The 22,471-nt window shown below is 47.7% G+C and overlaps 1 protein-coding gene across 2 annotated transcripts; it reads left to right on the top strand.

The window, feature by feature from the left end:
* The first annotated feature begins 98 nt into the window (after window positions 1-98).
* RAB7A (RAB7A, member RAS oncogene family) lies at window positions 99-20,484 on the top strand. Of its 2 annotated transcripts, XM_041118782.1 has the most exons (7): window positions 151-246; window positions 12,064-12,107; window positions 15,995-16,055; window positions 17,147-17,273; window positions 18,087-18,305; window positions 18,844-18,972; window positions 19,146-20,484. In XM_041118782.1, the coding sequence occupies exons 3-7, from the start codon at window positions 16,003-16,005 to the stop codon at window positions 19,239-19,241; spliced, it is 624 nt and encodes a 207-aa protein (XP_040974716.1). In that variant the 5' UTR covers window positions 151-246; window positions 12,064-12,107; window positions 15,995-16,002; the 3' UTR covers window positions 19,242-20,484. The 2 variants fall into 2 exon arrangements, with proteins under 2 accessions (XP_029899839.1, XP_040974716.1); XM_030043979.2 differs by lacking the exon at window positions 12,064-12,107 and having other exon boundaries at window positions 99-246.
* The last annotated feature ends 1,987 nt before the right edge of the window (window positions 20,485-22,471 follow it).

Here is a 22,471-nt window from a genome sequence, read left to right as displayed (position 1 = left end):
ACCCAAGATGGCGGCCGGGAGCCCGCGGTCACGTGATGCGCGCCCACCGCTCCCCTTCCCCCCTTACTCCGCCGGCTGCCGGGCGGCGTGCTGACGTCAGGGGCAGCGGGCGGGCCCCGTGACCGGAAGTTGTCGGGGGGGAGGCGGAAGTGAAAGCGGGGAGGCTGTTGGGCCCATTAAAGCCGACCGAGGCGAGCGGGGGGGGTGGCAGCGAGTCTCGGGCGGGCGCCGCGGCACACGCACCAGGTGAGGCCTTGCGGGGAGCCGGGGCCGGGGCCGGGGCCGGGGCCGTGCCGCTGGGGTGGGGGTCCCTGGCCTAGGGCGGGGGTGGCGGCTCCGCCCCGGCCGCAGGAGTCGCCGGGCGGGGGGCGCCTCTCGGGGCCCCTCCCCGGCGCCGGGTTGGGTTGGGTTGGGGGGGGGGGGCGCCGGGGCCCTCTCTGCAAGGCGGGGGGGGGCGCTGCCTTCGTGCTCCCCCGGCGGGCTCCGCCACCGGGGCCTGTCCCGCTGGGGAGGGCTGGCGTTCGCCCGCCCCCGTGGCGGGGTCAGGCGGCCGGCGCTGCCGGGTGCCGAGCTCCCCGGAGCCGTGCCGGGCCCGGCCTGTGGTTTCTGCGGGAACAATAGAGCTGGGTCGCGGGGGGGTCTCGCCGGGAAAGGGCTCCTCCGCGCAGCGCCGCGGGAGTGGGGACCCGCAGGCCTTCCCCGAGACGCGCGTTTCTCGAGGCCTTTGTGGGAGCCTGCTCTCCTGAGAGGTTTGAAGAGGCCCGACGTGGTACCTGCCAGGGAGGAGAGCGTATTGTCTGTGACATGTGGCGGTGCTGCTGTAGCTTCCTCTCAAACCGTGAAGAGGCTTTGGGGCAGCTGGTGGCCGAAAGCGGTCTGAGCGCTGGTCTTTGGGGAAGCACTGGGTTGGGGTGGTGAAATGCTGCTCTGGGTGGTCGGTGGATATCGCTTTTATGATGAGCAGGCTGCCCTGGGAGCAATTAATGTGACAAAACAGGCGGCTGAACAGACTGGCAGTTATTGCGAAAGTAGCTCGCAGCGTGTGTAAAGCCTGAGTCAGTTCTAAGAAGTATTAGAGTGGATGTTGGAAGTGCTTTTGGCTGTGAGTGTATAATAAGGTAAATTAAATGATAGATATGTTATTAGTCTCTAGGTGTATATATAGACTAATAAATATGGAAATACCTAATCATTGTACTTAACACAACTGCACTGTCTTCCCTGTAAATAGAGGGACTGTTTTAGTAGTAAAACAGCTGTAAAAAGGCTGTCTTAATCTGAAGTATGATAGGTAACCTCAGCACTGAAATGAGTCTGTCTTACTCAGTAACTCCAAACCCTTTGAGTCAAAGCTGGAATTCTCAGTATTATCTCCCTGAAAACTGAAAATACTTGCTGATAAGCAGAGCTGTTGTGATATGTGTGTATGAGGGGTTTGTATGTAAACTGAGAATACATGACAGAACAAAGTCCTCCCAACTGTAAGCAAGCTGTTTTTTGACAATTGCCAATATGGAAGCTTTAAAACTTCCAGTACTTGCTGCTGGCCGGCCAGCTCTGGCCTGTGCCTAGCACTCTGTGTATCCATGTGGGAATTGGGGCTGGGGGAAGTGGAGAGCTCTCTTTTTAGGGGAGTGGTGCGTTACCAGCTATGCCCCAGTGTTTGGCTGGCTATGATTTACGTGCTTACTTGCAGCTGTACCATGTTCAGGGGCTGCAGTGGTACTAGTAGTGTATGATAGAAGTTGCAGCCTTGCTATGCTTCCAGTAGAGCCAGGCTGCTGGAGTCAATGTACCCTGTTCTCTCAGGAGCTGTATTTGAGGTTAAAGTGGGTGGAGTCATTTGAATATTCCTTGTTAAATAATCGGGACTTAGTTGCTGTACTTATTCAGGAAGAACAAGTATACTTGTCTCTTTTTTTTTTTCCCCCCCATCCCTCTTGTGACTTCCAACAGCTGACTGAACACATGACTTGCCCTCCATGAACTAATGAGTAGACCCACCATGCCTGGCCTGAGTCCTCAGAATCCAAAGCAGCTCTAATACTGTTACTTTCAAGTGCTGCCCCCTTTTTTTTTGTGTGCTATTATGTTAATACTTTACTTCTGGTGTAGAAAAGCTGTAAGATGGGGTTAATCTGATCCCTCAATAAGGAAAACTTTTAAAATCCAATAGCAGTTTCTTGTTCTCCTAACCTGCAGTGAGAAGTATGACTGATAAGATGCAAGGCAGTAGTTACATTAAACTTTCTTCTTCCCTGTGGTGTCATGCAGTGGTCCGTGTCCTCAAATACCCTACTAATAGTTCAAGGTGGCACACTGAGTTGTACCTTAAAAGGCAAAAGTGCCAAGTTAAGAATTTAACTGTGTTGCAGAGGCTACATTACAGGCACCCCTGCCCTCCTACCAAAGCCAGTGAATCAAACTCTACACTGAGTAGCACAGACATATTACAACATTGATGAATCCTTAACTGAAAGTGGAAAATGTACAAGCTCTGCCATAGGCTCTCGTCTGAAATCATCTGGGGAAGATACCACTTTGCTTGGTTTACTACCCAAAATGAATGCCTGTGGGCAAGACGGCTACTGGATTCAATTTCTGCAGCACCTTCTTGAAGCTCCTGTTTTAAGACTCTTGTGTTGGAAGGTTATGTGAATTACCTGTTGGAGCAAATCTCTGGCAAAGCTTGTCCTTGAGGAAACATGACAATTACAATCAAACCATCTGTGCAAAACTATAAATAGCTTTGTCTCTAACATGTATGGGATTTTGGTCTGACTTCTCTGTGAAAATGAGACTAGTTTATGCAGAACTTAACATTTGGCTGTAAACAAAATTGCTTGTGCTTGATTAGGGTGCATTTTTAAATGCTGCATCATGAGATAGGTGTCTGGCAAGCCTTGGTTTGGGAATAAGTGCTGTGGAATAGGGTGCTTAGCTGTTTGCATTCTCTAAAACTGGTGGATGTGTGGGCTCACAGATACTTACTGATAGTTGTCCCTGCTGTTATAATATAGCAATTTCTTCAGTAACTGAAGTAAATTACCATTTGATAAACAAGTACAGAACCCTCATGCTGCCAGTGTTCCCTAACGTCTTCTGGGCTTCTCCTTGGCTGTGACCTGAACTGCTCTTAAGCCCTTGTTACTAGGGCCTGATGGACCTAAGATTCCCTTGCAGAACTGTAGAGTAATTTAAAGCTTGTTGCCTTGATGGATAAGACCTTACCAGATAAGACCTTACCTAAATGCTGAACTTGGCTGGGCACTAGCATGCTTGCATGCTGCTTGTCTGACAGCAATCCTCCATCCTTCGGAGGCTGAAGTACTTCATCCTTGCACAGCATTGTTTTGATAATTGCAGTTTAATTGCCTGATGAGTTGGAGTTCAGTTGGCTTCCCCCTGCAGCTTCCTAAAATGATCTCTTGTAGCTGCTGTATAACAGTCTGCCTTCAGACATAGTTAAGTTGTGACAGTAGATTGTGAGGATAAAAGGGTCACTTTCTGCAGTGACAATCCAAACATGAGCTGTGCCTATCAAAACTGAATTAGGTATGGATAATTAATTGAATGACAATAGTTAATATACCATTTTCAGTTCTGGAGTTAGCTGCTCTATTGAAGATCGTATTTCCCTTTCAATGCGTCTTGAATAAAACTTCCAAATGAGTGCCCAAGGTCAGTGACTCCACATGCGCTGTTCAGAAATAGCAGACAGTGAAGGGATACCCCTCTCTCACATGGTTGCTCTCTGGCTTCCAGCGTGCTTGTTGCTTTTGTGCTCTGTTCGCGGGGATGCAGCGCTCAAACCCGGTGTGCTGCTGCATTTTCTGCTCGGTGGAGATCTGCCGTGGTGATGTCATTGTTGCTGTTAGCGCTGTTCCTGTGAGACTGCTCCTCCTCTCTAGTGCCAGCAATGAGCGCTCCGTCCGTGGGGGAAGCTGTGTCAACACTGCTGTTGCTAACTCACGGTCAGTGACTGGGAGGGAAGCAAACTTGTCAAGGCCACTGGAGTGTGTTGATTTACAGCTGATTTCAAATAGCCTTGACTTCTCTTGCTAGGGAACCTGTTCTTGAGGGCATGGCTGTTTTCACAGGGCAGTGAAACTTCAGGAGGGAGTGCACTGCCTTTGAGATGGGATTGAAGCGTAAACTTGTGGCACAGATTCCTATTTATATAATTTAAAGGCACTCGATGGAGTGGGTGATTTGCTCTTGCCTCTCCATAACTACTTGAAATGCCAACTTAAGGTGACTAATTGTATCTAATGGTACTTGCATGAGTTTCAAGCAGAAATTCCTAAATGAAATTGAGTAGATCTTTATATTGTCAATTAAGAAAACAGTATTTTTCTGGAGTCTGTCTTGTATCACTGCATACTGTAATTTTGGTCACTTGACAGACAAACTAGACTAGTGAAGTGGTGGACAGAAGTGAAGGCGGGCAGCTGGAGCTGCCTTCAGATGCTACCTGGCTGGAGTACCTGGATCTTGGTTGCTGGGGCTACCAGTTTATCTAATGAGTCTGTCCTGAACCCTTGATCTCTCTCCAGCTGGGAAGCAGCATCCTCTTGAAAGTAACCTGCTTGGTGCTTGTCTCCCTCAAGAGGGCTGAGTCACTTGGCTCTGTAGCTCGCTCTTCCTCTTGGCTCCCAGACACAGATAATGATATCTGAAGTCCAAACTGGCACAGTGGTAACAGTGTCTCAAGCATGAGCAGTGAGATGGTTGTAACTGAGGCATGCCTGGGCTTGATTTCTGCCCCCCCCCCAAGAATATGCAGTTTACCAGCACCATGCTCTTAATTTCACCATGCACGTCACTTCAGTGAGGCTTTTTTGGTCCTTTGTGGAGCTTCGTCAAGAGGATAGCTGAGTTGGTGAAGTATTGATGCAGGGTCTGTGTAAGAGGTATGAGGGTATGAAGTGTCAGTCTGAAACAGAGTCTCCACAGTAGGAATTCCTTGTTAGGGACCAACTTGGCTGTCATGGCAAGCGACCTGTTACACTCCCATCCTGGGACTGGTACTGAAATACTTGTCCTTCCTGCTCTGCAAACTGCATTAGCATAGTAAGAGGTACTGAGTGTGTGGGATCTGGAGTTCTGCTTGCAGATCAAGGTTTAGTTCTTAGATTGCAACCTGTCCCTAGAGGAAGCCTCCTCTCTAGAACACTCATTACTGAGAACAGGACCTCCTGGAACAGGAGTAAGGTTTTTGCCATTAGTGTTGGTCTTGTACTTCTCCACATCTACATGTCTGGTGGTAGGATCTCCCATTGGTATTTGTACTATCTCTTCTATCGAGCTCCTGTTGCTGAAGGAGAGACAATATTCACTCTTGCATCTGAATCTCCGATGTAAGCTACAGGGTCTGTCAGGCTTCCTGAGGGCCATCCCTGAGGCCTGAACCCTGGTCAAAGTCTCCCTTCAGTTGCTTTTTTCCTGCCCAGCCTCTAGGAACTGATGGGAAGCTAGCAGCCAGGAGTAGATAAACAAGGCTTGTTTACCACTCACAAGGTCTAAGATCTGTGCTTTGCTTACCACTGCAAAGGTTATCTAACTCCTCCAATCCGTGTTTCTAAAACTGAAAGCATGATGGGAATGTGTGAAACCTTAGGAAGCTGTAGACAAAACTAGAAATTAATCTTGAGTACTTGAAAAATACTGTCAGATATGGTAAAGATCTAACAACTTTAACGTTTCTTAGTGGCCTGGCTGACTTGCAATATTTTGAATTGGTCAGCCTTATCTTTTGGACACAAAGATTAAAACACAGCTGCCCCTGGCACTGTGCTTGGTTTATAGAAAGTAATGGGGGAATTGTGTTCAGTGGGATGGCCTGATGTGAGAACTGTGCTGGGCTATTGGTATTCATATAGGGGTTACTGAAACTGTTGGTTGGCTCTGCTGGTTGGGTGGCTGTGTGCCAAAAGGCTGACAGACGTGACTGTATAAACCAGGCTGTATGGGTGCTATAGCTATGTTCCAGCTAGTAGTGTAAGATTTGTCTTGCTTGATTTGAAAGCTCTCCACCAAGGAGGCCATTGTGGTAGAGGCATGGCAACATGAAGCTATACTGGTATAGCTGAAATGCCTTGCGTAGGCAAGGCCCTTAGTCAAGACACATGGCTTGTTGCCTAGTGTCTCCCAGCAGCCAGCAATGTGCTCAACTCTCCTCCCACATCCTGAGATTGTCTCCCCCAGGGCAGAATAGGGGAAGTTGAGCTTGCTCTGATAAAGGGGGAGGGGTGTTAAAGCAAGCATGCCTGTTCTTGTAACAGCTTGATGCTTGGGGAAAATCGGCTGGGAACTACCTGAAATCCTGTAGGATTTACAGGGGATCTGCTTCCTCCTGGAAGGTAGGGGCACAGCAATACTTAGTCTTGAATGACAATGTAACTTGAGCCTCCAAAAGAAAGCTAGCTGAAGATCTTCAGACACTTGCTATCAGCCTGTTAGGGCTCTGTATATGTCTACCCATTCCTGGGAGAAAGATATCCTGTGGTATAAGGGCTCTTCAGCTGCTGAAGGAACTGGTGGACTAAAACTTAATGACTGGAAACATCTAGCTTTCAGTGAAGCTTGTGGGTATGGGTTTCTCACGGAGCTGTCTTCCTATAACCTGAAGACTACTACTTCAGCAGCACTGGCTTTCTGTCTGGGAATCCTGATCTTGTTACTGTGTGGCATTAGCTCTGAAAGGGCCTTCCTGCACACAGCTGCTGTTTTCCAAATACCTGCTGTGGAGATGATGATCATCCTTGGGTTGCTGAGGAGCAAAGTGATCCACCTAGGATGGCTGTCCAGCATAGCTGGCTGCATTGCTAGGGACACTTCCTACACTCCCCTCCCTCCCTTTGGCTCAGAGTGTTTATCACCTGGAAGAGTTTGTGTGCTGCTGTAATCTTGGGCTAAGCAGCAGTCTAGGCAAAGCAGTGTTCCTGTAGACATCAAGAAATGACCTCCATACCTTTCCTACTGCTCCTATGCACACTGGTGGTCTGACTAAACATGCAGAGACACATCTGCCTTGGTACTACTGTAAGCAAATGCATTTCCGTGCTTGTTTTGCTCCCACTCAAACCATGTAGTCAGATCAGCATGATATCTCCTCAAGAGAAGGTGGCTGCCGTGATATCTAAACTGGTAGAGATCAGTTTCTAAGCTTTATACCTTCCTGGATGTGGGGTTGCAGGCTAGCCCTACGTAGTTTGGACTTTTCTAGGTTGGAGTCACAATTCATAATGGCAGCTTTAGAACAAGAAACTTGTTGAGTTCCACATCTAGTATTTAACCATTGTGCAGGCATAAAACAACTCTGATCTGGAGGAATGCCAGGAGGTGTAACAGGGCTGTGAATCAGTGAGGCTTGGACTGGAGAACTTGGCTTTGAGAACTTAGGCTTTGAGCCTGACTGATCATATGCATCAGTGCCTCTCAGGAATGCAGTGCTCTCCAAATCCCAGCACTCTCAGCCCTAACTGAGCCGCAGCTGAGCTGAGACCTCAGGCAGGGCAGACCCCTTCTCATGTGCAAGTCCTGTGATTCCACTGCAGACATGGCTCCTACTAGTGGCATTGCTTCTGCCTTCCCTGTGTCATCTGGACTCTGGCAAACTGGCCATTGGTGTATCTTCTTCCAAGGAGCTCTTTGAGCCCTTGCCCATAGCAGGGATGTGTCTTAGAGCCTCCAGTTGGGGATTGAGGGTATGTCTGAGGCAAGCTAAAACCTTGTTGCCATTGCAAGGAGTGTCTTCCCCAGCACCAGCTCTGGAGCTTCCTTGATCACACCAAGAGCCTATTCTGCTCACAACTGTTTCAAAGCTTTTGCTTTCCAGTTGGGTTTCCTACATGTTTCCCCAAGCTGTATGTTGCCCCATCAGTCTCTCCCTTTAGCACTGAGGTGTCTTAAGAGCATGTTACCAGGAACAGGATGCAGTAGGGTACATGTGTGGGCCTGGTGTCTATATCCATCTGGTAGCTAGCTTGCAGACCAGGTCAGTTGGCTATTAGCACCATGTCACATCAGTTTGGTTCTCACATTGAAGTAGCCAATGAACTGAACTTGAAGCCATGTTGCTGAGCTGTAGCTGGCTGCTGCTGGCTGGTTCCTGAGGTTCACTTGGTCCTGGAGCAGCTCCTCCAGCACTGGAGGCTGCAACTCCACCCTCAAAATGAGGTGGAAACTTACTGCAGACAGCTGTAGTCTAAAAAGGCAGTTCCTCTGGGATACTGAAACATGTTTTAAGATTCTATTTTCATCTGAGCCATGTCAGTGTGCTAGCAAGCATCTAAAGCTCTAGGCTGTTCTTCAAGAAGGTGAAGCTTTTGGCTTAGGACTCACAGGTGGGGGTGGGAGACACTGGGCAGCATACCTACACCTGATAACTTGCAATATAATGTTTTACACAAGCTATCAAAAATTAATTTGTAGCTGAGGCTCCCAGCTCCCTGAACAGAGGTAATTCCTGCCTCACAGGGCTGGCTGGGAAAGGCACCAACTGGACAGAAGCCTGCTCTTGGTGAAACTGCAGTAAGTAGCAGGCAGCCTAGCTGCTCCTCCTGAGGAGGGAACGATGAGCTGTACTTGAGCTCTTGGCTGTGTACCAGCAGGAGGGAATATGTTGGTTAGAACAGCAACATAAACGTGTGAGGAGGAAGGAGGTGGAAAGCAGTTTTGAGATGCTACTGATACAGCAGCAGCTAGAGTGTACCCTTCTGTGAAGCTGTCACAAGAATATCTTGCTAGCTGCTTTTGGTGTGGGCTTTGCTTTAACTGACTGCTGCTCTGTGGTGCATCAGTGAGGCCTGAAAGCACCTCTGAAGCACCTCTGACTGTATGGACTGTAGGAGCCTGTTGCCCTAAAAAGCAACCTATTTACAGAGAGCAGTTCTTGCAAGTTGTCAACCCAAATGGCAAGATGTTCCTAATTTACTTTAGGCGCAAAGCCAGCATGTGTCCCCACTGAAAGTGAGGCTTTCCTGGATGAGATCTTCCAGCCAGCTGGGGAAGCTGAGCTCCTAGTAGACCTATCATGGGAGTGGAAGAGGGTACTGTCCTGCTTGTGCAGCCCTTGTCAATGCAAGACTCAACTTGCTGTTAGAACTTCATGTGCTTCTGTAGCAGTCCTCAGTGCAAGGACACTAGGTACTTGTCCACTTGTAGAGCACTCAGGTTTGGTAAGGAGAATATGCAGGCTCTGTAGCAGTAAAAAAAAAAAAAAAAAACAACCACCAAAAAAAAACCAAAGGCAGACTTATTTCTAGTTTCTTCCTTAAAGGCAACTTGGCACCTCTTAAGCCATGTTCATATGAAAGTAACAGCCCCTGATGATTGTCCTTTGGCTGGTGCTCAGCTTTTCCCCAGATGAAAGGATGCGGCTTCTGCTCTGTTCGTGGGCTGTTGTCACTTGTGGGAGAATGGAAGTGAGAGATGTTAAAGGTTGGTATCTGCAGGTCCTAGGTAGGCATTCATGTTGAATTGCTCAGGCTGTCACTTGTAGCTTTGCATTAGCAGACACCTGGTTAGCAATGTCTGTGTGACCCAGGTAGTTGGAACCAAGCTGTTGTTACTAAATGGTATTGGTAAAATTTGTTCAGCTCCACCTTGAGCTCCTGCTGCAATTGGAGATTGAGGCTTCGATACAAAGGGTGTCTGGACCACTTGGGTGCTCTGCAAGTGGAAACTGTGATCCTGGTCAACTAATGGCAATTGCAGACTATCTGCCTTTCCTCAGGATGAGGCCTTGCATTTTCAGGGTAGCTGAACTGGAACAAATTCATGTGTCTACTCAAAGCCTCAGCTAAACTTGGCTGATAAATCATGGCAGGGTACAGTGTGACCATGGGGCAAGTGATATGTGCCAGTCTGGTGTGCTTGATCCTGTAAGAACAGGACAAACATCCAGTGAGCATCTTATTTCAGTGGCTGAAGGTCTAAGCAGACATAACCCCCTGAGGTGCTAAACATGCTAGGGAACTTGCTACTTCTGGGAAGAAACTGGTTCAGTCTGACTGAGCTGGTCCTGAATCATTCTTCCAGCTTGAGTTTCCTTGAAGAAATGCAGAACCATTGAAGGGGGAGAATAAAAATAGCTCTTTAGTGCAGTACAGAGACTTAATGCTTTGCAGCCTCCTCCATGTGAGAACAGTGAGCAGAGGTGGTGTTTCTGTGTCGGAAATGCGCTTAGCTGCATTTCAGGACACTTTTCCTGCATTTCAGGGCAGAAAGTTCTTCCAGTGTTCAAGTGTGGCTGTCTTCTGGTCAGTGTGGTGAGCCCACTGCAGTGTGTGGTATCCCCTAATGGAGTACAGCTCTATCCAGATTGGGTTTCTCAAGGTTAGGTGTTTGTACTAAAGGTCCTGTGATATAGTGGGAAAGTGAATGCTCTGCTTATCAGCCACAGCACCCAGAACAGACCTGCAGTGCTTCAGGTTCAAATGTGCCTTTTTGTGGAACACCTACTTTACTCATGTGCTGTCTGCTGGGACAGGGGAGCAGAACTAGGTATTAATAAGTCCAGCAGTGAGTTTAGCTCTGCTCAATGCTTGCTCACCTACTGCTTTGTACCCTGTTGGCATAGTGTTAAATATCCCTGGCAAAGGACACAAGGTGAGAGGTGTAATCTGACAATTTTGCTTCAGTGTTCAGCTTATTTCTAGCAGAAGGTGCAGATGGCAGACTGGCAGATGCAAAAGCAGAGAGCTCCTGGTCAAATGTACCAGTTCTTCTAGCCTCTGCATAAACATGCTTTGGTTCTTGGTTAGGATTGTGACTTGAACTTTTTAATAGCAAAGCTCCAACAGTAAGGACTGTTCCAGCAGCTTGTCAGCAGGTTCAAAACTGGTATGGGTATGCCACTGCTTAAGGAGCAGTTGTCTTCCATGGAGGTGAGATTCCCCCCCAAGGCTAGCTACCATACTAAAACTGTGCATGAGCAACTTAACAGGGTGTTCCTATCGCAAGGCCTACTTCTGTTAAAGGATAGCTAATCCAAGAGATCTGGTGGGCCATCAATGCAAGCTCCTACTGTTCTTTGCTTTTACCAACCTGATTAATACTAAAATGCCTGCATTGTGACTTGACACATGTGAACATCTCTAAGGAATCCTTAACCATCCCTTTCTGCTTTGAGTTAAAGCTGCTGTCTTAATATAGCAAGTGAAAGGACAGTTGTAATGTACTCTGAAGCAAGAAGGGAAGCCTAATTAGATTTGGCATAGGCTTTATTTGCTTTTGCATCTGAGGAGCTGTAGCACTATGGAGCATCATAGGACAGTTTTTGACTCTTCATTTCAGATCAGCTAAGCCAGTAACACTTGCAGGTCAGATGTTAGGGGTTCTCCCTTGCTACTCCAGCAGGCCAGTGTTAGAAAGGTAATAACACTACTGTGGGAGAGAGCATGCTATACCAGGCTTAATCTCATGAGGGTCAACATACTGTTAATGGCTTGTTTGCTTAAATGGATAGGCATTAAAAATTGAGTGGAAGGACTCCTCTCCAGTATTAGAGGCAGCTGTGTCATTCCTTTGGCACCAGTTAAGCCAGGAGGAAGAATGATTCTGACTGGTGTCCTGATTGACAGAAAATTCCTGATGGCTGCTGAGCAGGGCTAGCTGGGTGTGCTGGTAGGCTGTGTTCTGAGCAGTCATGCAGGTGACCTAGCTCCAAGAGACTTCACACAGTGTAAAAGAGAACTGATGTCTTGGATCAAATCTTAACAAACAGGTTTTTCTTCATGATATCTCTAAAAAAGGAAGTGTTTGTTCAGAAATGCTCCTGGGACTGGATCTGAGCCCTGTGTGAGCTCGCACACTGCCATCTTAAGGGCTTATGTGACTCTTACAGGATGCTGCTCTAGAGTAATTATACCAAATAACATAAAGCAAGACAAGCTGCATGTAGAGGTGCAAAATAGTCTTAGACTTGGATACCACTCACTCACCACTATCACAGTTTTGATCTCAACTCAAGCTGAGCTTGGTCTTTGCAAGAGCATGGGGGAAACCCTTGTGCAGCCTGTATCTCAGCTTAGCTCAGTAATTTAATGTTTCTTGTAGGTGTGACTGGAGAAAATCCTCATGTGAGAGAACTGTTCCTTCAGGTATTCAAACTTGCTTTGTCTGTGAGCTAAAGCTATAGTCTTTGTCTCCCTTAGATTTTTTTTTTTACTAGCAAGGTTTACCAGAAATGAGATATATGTAGTTTAGAGCATGTATGTGGGCTCCATTTCTGGGACAGAAGGCAGTAACCAACCTACTCAATGCCATATAATGTGAGAAACAGCCTGTGTTAACAAGGGAATAATCATAAACTGCCTCTGACTTCAGGCAAGCAAATCTTTGAGTACTGAACCTGGCCCAGGGTTGGTTGGTTGCACCTTGTTCTACTGACACAGCAAATGGCATGCTGTAACCAGGATCAGCTGAGGTATTTCTGAGCTTACTTGAACTGCAGTGTGTGGAAGCATCCTCTGCCATGAACATGTTGTATTTGCTGTTGTCTTAGTATGAACTGAAGTCACCAAGGAGACTCTAGTAAGGCTTCACTTACAGGACCTTCAGAGAGCACTAGTGTCTTTCACTGCTAGTATCTCAGCTTGTTAAAAACACTGTGGCTGGAAGCAAACATTGAAGGAGGCATGGTATCCTGTCCTTGGAGTAGTTTGACCCTTTGGGCTGCTTCATAAGAAAACCCCAGTTAAGATAATGGGGATGTCGTCAATCCATCTAGATTGAAGATCTTGCTAGGACCAGTCAGACCTCTGTCTAGCACAAATAGCTGCTTTAAAGCTGGAGCTGCTGTTGGAGACCTGCTCAGCCACAGAACATGGTAAAGATAAGGGAAATAGCAAAGGTGGTGCTGTAGAGAGCAACCTGATGCTCCTTAGAGGGGTTTCTTTCCTTAGGAATGCTCCAGGAGATCAAACACTGGTAATTCCTCCAAGACCTGGAGATGTGCCTCTCCAAAGGCAAGGTCTCCTTGTACTGGGCAAGGAATAACTCTGAAGTGTTAGTCTGTTTATACCTGTAATGAGAAGTTTAGTAAGAGGGCTTGGCCCATCAACTGACTGGGCTTCAAAGCAGCACTGATCAAGCCTAGTAGAACAGGGGTGGGAAACTCTGGGCAGTGTCCACTGCTGGCCCTTGGCAGGACTGGAGTTCCTCACTGTCTCATGGCCCAAACCAAATACCAAGCTGAGGCAGCTTTTTCTGTGCTATGGCTCATATCCGTTGCATAACCTGGGATGGAAGCTGAGTGTCTCACCTGACCGGTGTTCATGGGGCAGTAATAGCCCTTCACACTGATGGGGTAGCCCGTCAGCTATGACAAGAAGACAGTGTCAGGTCTGACTCAGACTTCCTTCCCATGTCTGCAGGTGGCTTACTCAGCTGAGCTGCTTCCAAGGTAATGAGACTTGACAGAGCAGTTTCCCCTCCCTTCATAGTGGGACTTCAGGCTGTGTTGAACTTGGGTGCTAAGCACCCAGTGTGATTTAGTGTTGTAATTTAGGGCTCTGCAAATCCCTCCCTGAGCATGAGAACTAATGCCAGCTTGTCCAAAGCTGCTTCAAATACCAGGAAGCAGTGAGCTGCAGCAGCCAGTGGCAAGCAATACTGAAAACACTCAGAGGAAAATAGAAGCAGTACATGCTGGGTTCTGGCACAGTTGCTTCAGGGTGAGTTGTTTTCCTCTGTCCTGAGGAAAACAGGTGACTCTCGCACTGAACCTATAAAGATGTTTTCCATGACAGTTCAGTGTACACAGCTGTCTTTAAGCTGTTTCAAAGCTCTGCTCACTTGCTTCTTGCTCCATCTGGGCTGATTGTGCTGCAAGAGTCTCTGGCTTGGCTAGCATGTGTCACTTGTGCTATGTGCTTTGAAAACACAGGAGGTGCAGTCTGCTTGAAGGAGCTTACATGGGCTGTTCTCCCCATGGCTATAGAGGAGACAAGCTATAGAGTGTGGATCTTGGGAAGAGCAGAAGCAGGACTAAATGTTGGGGTTGTTGACAACTTTCAGCTGGCTATATCTTTGGTAGTATAGCTGGGCTGCCAGTTGGATCATTGAGCAATGCAGTCCAGCATAGACAGCCTTGGAGAAGAGAGGTGTTTACACTTGGAGAAACTGTCCTGTGCAGGCTCTCTGGCATCTGTTAACACCCGTCTAAGGATAGCATGAGCTCTGTGGGTGGCCTGTCACTGCTGCTCACTCAACAGCCTCTGGCTGTTATCTTCTCAACACTGTTTCCCATCTAGATGTATCACTAGATGCATGAGGTGGGTGCAGTCCAACAAGGTGTGGCTGAAAGTGCACCACTACCTATGTCAGCCGCAGGAGGGCTTTTTCAGCGTCTGCAGCATTCACTGACGGCAAAGTCTAAAAGACTGCATGTCTTAACACTCAAAGCTTGAGATGATTAAGACCTTTTGCAACTGGGCTCTGCAACTAGTAAGAGGCTCCTGCAGCTTGGAGCATGTTACCTCCTATAGTAGTGGGATGAAGCGGGTTGCAGTTATCTAGCAGCTGAGACTGTTGTGTATCCCAGGAAATGCATAGGACCAAGCTGCTCAGAAGATGTATATATCCATGTTGTTGTAGAAGTGAAGGCCTCCTTAGCTGTGAAAGTCAGGAATAGCTCCTGAAGAGTAGGAGTTGTGTGGTGCAATGAATGTGGTGTAGCAGGATGGGAATTTTAGGGTAACCAAGTCCCTATATAAGGGCTTAATACATGAAGCCTGTTGTCAAGGGGTCTTTGAACTCAAGTAGCACAGCTATAACTGTCTTCCAGCTCTTCTTGCTATACAGAGCCTGCAGGGCTCTTCAGGGAAAGCCAAGGAGTCCTTGTGTTGTGGATGAGGTCAGTTCTAAACCAGGGTCTGTTATCTGATCAAGCCTGAGCACCTAAGAATGGTTTGTCCTGTCCATTCCCCAGAGGTGGGGAGAAGGGCCTCATGGTAAGAAGGGCATGCTCAGCCACTAATGGCAAGACTGTGTACTTGCTCTCACTGTGCTAAAGCACATCCAGAAGTGTGTTCAGGGCTGCTGCAGCTGATGTACTTCTAGCTGCTTCACCAATCTGAAGGAGACCTGGGAGCAAGTAAAGAGTGTGGATCTCTGGAGTTCAAATCTCTCTTGCTAATTGGATGGACCATTAGTGGCCCATTCAGAGCCACCTGCCTATAAAGTGGACTGGAGTCATGGCAGGCTGCAATGGAACAAACAACTCGTAGTCTGACAGAGCAATAGACTGAATGTTGTGAGGTTTATTGCTGTAGCCTACTTGTCCTTCCACCAAAGGTGAGGTGGCAGTAGTTAGCTTCATAGCTCTCAGCAAAGCTGTGGAGTCTGGTAGCAGTTTGCCTTGTAATTCAGCTGTTCAGCTGGCCTGTGTGGTTGTGTTGTGACTGCTTCAACCACAGTGTATCCTTGGGACTCAACATTTTCACAAAGCACAGCTGCTAGAGAAAGCTACTGCTGAACCTGAAAGGTTCATTTTTTTTTTTTTCCACTGGGAAACTACTGAACAGTATACAAAAAGCTTGAGTGTGGTATTAGACACATCTCGGCTTACATCTCACTTAGTAGCATGTATAAGAATTAGTCTGTGTTGGGAGCTGATATGCTTTACTGCACTGCCTCCAGTGAGACTAAGGGAGATGGCCTAGGTGAGTATACCCACAAAATGGCCTGAAAATAGGGTCCAAAATGGATTTGGTACTGTAAAGGACAAGTGCTTGGCTCATCTACCTGTTGGTATTAAGTTGCTGCTACTGGTCTGACATGGCCCTGCCTATGAAATGGACAAACACCTGGTTAGTACTCAGGTGTAGCCTTGAATTGAAGGAGTCTGGTTTCAGGAGTGCTAGGCCCTGCCCTTCGCTGGTTCCTTGCTGGGAGTCAGGTTTCTCAGACTCCAAACTTGCTGCTTTCTGCCTTGAGGAATAACATGCTAATGGTGTCTGATGGGATTGTTGCTCTTCCTTTCTAGTGTAAAAGATGACTTCTAGGAAGAAAGTGTTACTGAAAGTCATCATCCTTGGAGACTCTGGGTAAGTGAAGGAGCCTTTAAGTTGCCAATCTGCACCTAGCTGGAGTGGTGTTCTTGGCTAGTGGGAGCCTGGATGCACTGTAAGAAACCAGCAGTGCTGGGAGGAGATATTTTACAGCCCCAGATAGCTGTGTTACCTTATAGCTTTAAGAACTCTTCACTACCCTCTGTCCTGAATGTGTCCCCATAGTTTAGTATCTTGAAGTCCTGCCACAATATTAAACAGGGGAAATCTGGTGGGCAGGCCACTCCAGTAGCAGAACTGAATAGCCTTTCTGCAAGGAGGACATGTGGTGTTGAAATGCGCATTTCACTTAAAAAAAAAAAAAAAAAGAAAAAACCTGCTAGTAAGCAATCTTAGGTGACTTCTTAAAACTCTGTCTCTGACATAGTTTATACTGAGCCATCTGCTTAGCTTCTGTCTGATCTGGCTAGAGCCTGCCCCTTAGAGTGAAAGGCTTTGCTCTGTGCTGTTGAGCAAGGAGTCTGCTCAGCTGTTACAGGTTACTTGTGGTGCAGGCTGTAACCTGATTCCCATGACATAAGGCTTATTTATACCACTGTGCCCAGCAAGCTGTTGAACAGGGAGTGTTTCACAGCCACAGAGAGGGCATGTGAGCCTCTAAGCTGGCTCTCTGGGGAAGATCTCCACTTCTGGGTGCCTAGCAGATGTGTATGTGAGCTGTTGCCAGCTGAGATTGTCTGTTCCTCCACCTCCTCCTCCTGCAGAGGCTGAAGATGACTGTTTCTGGTGGGTTTCTCTGGGGCACTTCATGTTCTTCCAAAACTGCCCTCATGATCATAATGTGATGCATACTCCTTACTGAGGATCAGATTACTGGTAGGGAAACAAGGTTTCTCAAGATTGTAATCCTTTGTATCCTTAGGTAGCTAATGCTCTTACTTAGCATGTTGCCTCAGCATCTGTTTCTATAAAAGCCCCTTCTTGCAGAGGTGGGTGCATTTTCCCTGGTTGAAAGGCCAGGAGACTATGGTGGAAGGCAAAGGGCACTGGGATGTTCTGTTCAGGGTGGTTAATTCAAACACTGTTATAGAAACAGCCTACCTAGTCTTTTTTGTCTTTCTGTACAGGGTGGGAAAGACATCGCTTATGAACCAGTATGTGAACAAGAAATTCAGTAACCAGTACAAGGCTACGATAGGCGCAGACTTCCTGACAAAAGAGGTCATGGTGGATGACAGGCTAGTGACAATGCAGGTAAGGAGTGACTGCTCCCTGCTGCAAGGGGTGCCTGGCTGCCTAGGCCACACTTATGTGGAAGTATCTGCTCCAGTGTAGTCCAGAGTGGTGCAGGGGTCAGTGTACTGGGTGTGAATCTTGTTTGCACTGAACAGGTCTTGGCCATAGGTGCTGCTGGGCTTCTCTACAAATCTGTGCATGGGCTGAACAAGGGAAGGCAAAGATCAGTTTGGGCTCAGCTAAGAGCAGCTTTGTCAGGCCCAGTTTAAAAACCAGCATTTGGTACTGTCAGTAAACTAGATCTTGTTAGAAAGATGCACTTCCTTAGTGTTCAGTAACTGGAAAGGGCTGGGAAAGGACTCCTTAGGTCAACTATTCATGCTGCTGTGAGTCCTGTGGGTACAATGTTAACCTGCCAGTCTGCTTAAGTGTCTTGTATCTGAAGCTTCCATCTCTCTGTGGTGAGACTGACTGCAAGGCAGCAAGAGCCCTGTTGCAGCCATCAGAGGAGTGTTTGGACTGTGCTGGTACCCAAGTGCACCCAAGCACTGCAGGCAGGTCACCTGCTGACCCTAATACCAAAGTCCTGCTTGCCCAGAACAAGGATATCTCCCTTGCTGAGGCTGAACACAAAAACGGTTAGCTATCTTTAGAAGGGTGTTTCTGGCTCTTGATACTTAGTGCCTACAGAAATTCCCAAGCTTTTAGGTGTTCCTCTCTGTCTAGCTGGCGGCTGTAGATGCCTGCTGGGGAGTTTTGAAATGAATGCCCTAATTGTAGACTGACTGTGTCAGAGTAGAGCTGGCTTATCTGTCTTGTCTTTTGCTCCAGATATGGGATACAGCAGGACAAGAACGATTTCAGTCTTTGGGAGTTGCCTTCTACAGGGGAGCAGACTGCTGTGTGCTGGTGTTTGATGTCACAGCCCCCAACACATTCAAAACCCTAGACAGCTGGAGGGACGAATTCCTCATTCAGGCCAGTCCAAGGGATCCTGAGAACTTTCCTTTTGTTGTGCTGGGAAACAAGATTGACCTAGAAAACAGACAAGTGAGTACTGGGACTTGCTAGCCTCCTCTTAAGAAATTGCTGGAGTGGGAGACCTTGAAGGAACACAGGAGGGTTATCTGAGAAACAGGAGTGGGAGGTGCCTGAGTGTGGCTCAGCTGTTGTGTGCCACTGGGGAAGAGTTTCTCCTGCCTGGAGACATCAAACCCCTGTGTGCAGCATGCTCCTGCCCACTGGTGGAAGGATTGCAGCAGCTTCCTGGGTAGGTGCAAGGAGAGGAGCTGATTCTCCTCCTTCAGAATTGCTGAGAAACTCCTATGGGAGCAAGTCCCTGCTCTGCAGATGCCTGAGCAGTCTGTGCCCTCATCTTCCTCAGGCATGGTGCTCCCTGCCCTGGGGCTGAGTGTAGTTGGTGGTGGGCAGCAGTCTCCTGTGTTCTCCATCAAGGCTGTAGTTTTGATGAGGTCAGATCCTGCTGTCTTAGCTCAGGTTGGATATGAGCAGTCTCTGGCCTTGCCCTGGAAATAAACCCCCCTTTCTGTGTAGCTGAAGGTGGTGATGCTGCTCTTTGTCCACCCAGGTCACCACAAAACGGGCACAAGCCTGGTGCTACAGTAAAAACAACATCCCCTACTTTGAAACCAGTGCCAAGGAGGCCATTAATGTGGAACAAGCTTTCCAGACGATTGCACGAAATGCACTTAAACAGGTAGGGAGGGGGCTAGTGGTTGCCCTCTGTCAGTGCTGGTCCTGCCCGCCAAGCTCAGCTGTTGTGGGCAGCCTTGGGCTCTCCAACAGTTTTCCCCAGCCAAGAATGGCTCCTTGCATGCTAGGAGCTGTCCATAGAGCCGTGGCACTAACTCCTCCCCTCTCTCCCACTAGGAAACCGAAGTGGAGCTTTACAATGAATTCCCCGAACCCATCAAACTAGACAAGAATGACCGAGTGAAGGCTTCTGCGGAGAGCTGCAGCTGCTGAGGGGAGAGGGAGGGGTTGAGCACAGTCCTTCACAAATGAATATCACACTTAGGCCTTCAAACACACAGCCCCTCTTCTGTGTTTAAAACGAAATTTAAAAAAATTTCCATCTCCAGCTGCCAAAATCCACCCATCTTCCATGAGCATCTGTGAGTCCTGTACTTCAGAGCTCGTGTCCCCACACCATCCACATCACACTTCATGGTAACAGACCTTTCTCTTAGTTTAAAATGGAAACTCTTATGTATGTTTGGAACTGAATCTAATTCCAGGTGTCCAATGGAGAGAAACTGTTTACAGGTAATCTGTGTAACAAGTTACATACATTTTTAACTGTCTCGTGTTTTTCCCCTGTGAAGGCTGCAACTGGAAAGGCTGATTACCCATAGTTCATTGCAAGCTCAGCACTCAGTCCAACTAGGTTGAGTTTTGTATGTATCTCTGTTAATGCTTGTTACTTTTAACTAATCAAATCTTTTTACAGTATCCATGTATTATGTAATGCTTCTTTAGGAAAAATCTTATAGTACATGTTAATATATGCAACCAATTAAAAATGTATAAATTAGTGTAAAATTCCTGAATTACATGTTCAAGTACTGAAACACAGATTGTGTAGAAAGTGAGGAGGACACTTGTGAACTGCAGCGTGCTAGCAACACAAAGTCCAGATAGAGGCAGTATTCTGTACAGTGGAGATGAACTATGTAAGCCTTCTTGTTTTGAGGCCAAAAAGGCTTCATCTTCTGGAAAATCTGTCTGGCTTCCTTGTATCTAAATTCTCAGATTTGCATAACAGCATTGATATGCACACTGGATTATTGGATTTAAAATTAAATACAGCTATGAAATGACCTCATTTGTTCACCTCCCCTACTGCTTAACTCCTAACATCCTGGAGCGAGTGTGAGAAGAAGCCAGAGCTGAGGTGTCCCAGTGGCTCTTTGTACTGTGGAAGGAGCTCCTCTCCCATCTGGGTTGTGGTAGCTGTTTCTTGATGAATGACCTGGACTATGATCTTCCCTTTCTTCTTACTGACTGCTAATCTGGATTTTTGGTATGGAAAAACTTGGCAATCTAGTCCCTTTCCTCTCTTCCTTTCTTCCTGGTATTTGTTCTTGCGTTTGTAGCTTGCTTAAATGGAGCCCTTCTACCTGTTTTCCAGAGGTCTACATTCTAGTACGTAGGCTGAGCTCTTATGTAAAGAGACAAACATGATGCCAATAAACTTAACAAGAACAAACCTTCTTGTTTACTCCTGTTTCTGACTCTCTTTTTTTTTTTCCTTCACTAACATGCTTTCTTTCCTCTGTCTAGTTGCCATTTTAGCAAGCCAGTGCCTGCTAATTGAAGGATGTTTGTGCTTCCTCCTTACTATAAAGTCTATGCCCTCCAGATGGTTTTCAGGAGTGGGTTGAGCAGGCCCTGCTTGCTTGGCTGACCCAAAACTGTAGTAGGGCAGCTATCCCTCTGCTTTTCTTGAAGCTGCTTGCAGTGGCAGGAATGGTGCTGGATCTGATCACTCTCCTTCAGCCCTGTCCTGGGCATATGAAAACCTTTGTGGAAGGGTGGAGGGGAGGGCAGTGCTGTTAAAGCTCTTGCTACCCTCCTGTGGGAGGGGTTGGTGAGAAGAGCAGGCTGAGCCCTTCCCAGCTCACCAGTTAGGTGCTTCAGCTGGAGGGGAAGCAAGGCTGGCATAGGATACCTTAGAGTGAGTTAAGGTGAAGCCTTTAATTTCTAGATGCTGGGCATGACCCTCTACTTGCACTCAGCAAGGCTGAGCTCACTACTCATGCCCACAGGAAGATGGAAAACAACGAGTAGAGAAATGAGGCCAGTTATTTCAAGAGCCTTCTAACAGTCTTTGTGCTCTATATCCTATTTTATGGCTTTGTCCTATCGTGCTTTTCTCTCACTTGACTGGGCTTTTGCTGTCCACATCAGTTTCAAATAACTACTCTGCAATAGCAATGTGTCCTGGTGGGACCACTTTCCTGTCTGCATCTTTTTGAAAGACTCAGACCTTCTGCTCATCTCCATTTAAAGCATCACTTGGCATTTGTTTTCTGTAGACACAGTTCTAGTGTGGAAGAAGCCAAGCTGGGGGAGGGGGGAGCAGTAACTATAAAGTGATGTTTTGGGGAAAGAGGATGGTCTTAACTCTGCACCTGTGTCCTGCTGTTTTGGCCTTGGGTGGTAGAGCTGAGGCTGAAGGGCTGCTGCACGGAGCAGCTGTGGATGAGCCCTGAAGAGATCCTGTGTTTAATCTCTCTCCCATTGAATAAACTGGCAGTGACAAGGCAAAGGGAGAGTGCTCCACAGGGCGTAGGACAGCTGTGGAGCTCCTTGCCACAGGATGTTATGGGTGCTAAAGGGGAGGGGAGGATTCCCTTTACAACCTACAAACCAATCTTTTCACAGGTGGGGATGTGACATATATGCACACAAGTGTACAAAAAACAGTGTAGGAGGCAAGCAGTGTGGGAATTAGTGCCCTGCTGTTACACTCAGGGCTGATGCTGTCACAGATGGGGACTGGTGCTCCTGCAAGAATCACTTGTCATCACTGTGGTCTGAACAAGCCTTGGACTGGAGAAGCTGACTGGACTGATTGTTCCTGCAGGGTACAAGTGTGCTTGAAACCACTGTTCAAAACCACTCCTAGCATCAATGAGGCCTCCTGGCTTTTACTTCTTTGCTGACCTTTTTGCCTGAGGAGTTGCAAGTGCAATGATGATGTGTGCAAGGGTGACTTGCTGCTGGGCAAATTGCAGAGGAAACCTTGCCCTGGAAGAGGCTGAGGGGTTCAGCCGATGCACCGAGGCAGCTGAGCTCGAGGGCCGATTTTGCTCTTTGCCCAGGTCCTGGCTGGGCAGGAGGGAGAGACCCGAAGAAGGAGGCTGGCTGGTGCAAGGGGAGGGGGACTGTTCCCCAGTTCACACCAAGTATAATATGCAATAGCTACAACCAGTGCCCTGAATTTGCAAAGTGGTGTGATCCTGGCCCCTGCCAGCTGGTAAAACTGTGTGAGGTTGAGGCAGGGCAGCCAGGTGTGGGGCTTGGCGGCTGTGGCTTCTCCCTGCCGAGGGGTTGGAGCCATTTGTGAAGGCAGCTGTGTTTTGTGAGACGCTGGTGCAAATATGAAAGCCGGGGAATCGCACAACCGCATCTGTGCTGCAGGGGCTGTGTGGGGGGAGTAGCCTCAAAGAAATTAAAGACCGACCGCCGTC

Source organism: Aquila chrysaetos, chromosome 20, assembly GCF_900496995.4.
Source record: "Aquila chrysaetos chrysaetos chromosome 20, bAquChr1.4, whole genome shotgun sequence".
In the NCBI taxonomy this organism is placed as follows: Eukaryota; Metazoa; Chordata; class Aves; order Accipitriformes; family Accipitridae; genus Aquila; species Aquila chrysaetos.
Note: the sequence above shows the minus strand (reverse complement) of the source record. Positions and strands in the feature narration are given on the sequence as shown.

Excerpts from the sequence above, each read along its gene's own strand:
- RAB7A (XM_030043979.2), top strand. The coding sequence starts at position 16,003 with ATGACTTCTAGGAAGAAAGTGTTACTGAAAGTCATCATCCTTGGAGAC. Across the intron at positions 18,306-18,843 it reads TTGACCTAGAAAACAGACAA|GTCACCACAAAACGGGCACA; the intron begins GTGAGTACTGGG and ends TTGTCCACCCAG. Across the intron at positions 18,973-19,145 it reads CACGAAATGCACTTAAACAG|GAAACCGAAGTGGAGCTTTA; the intron begins GTAGGGAGGGGG and ends CTCTCCCACTAG.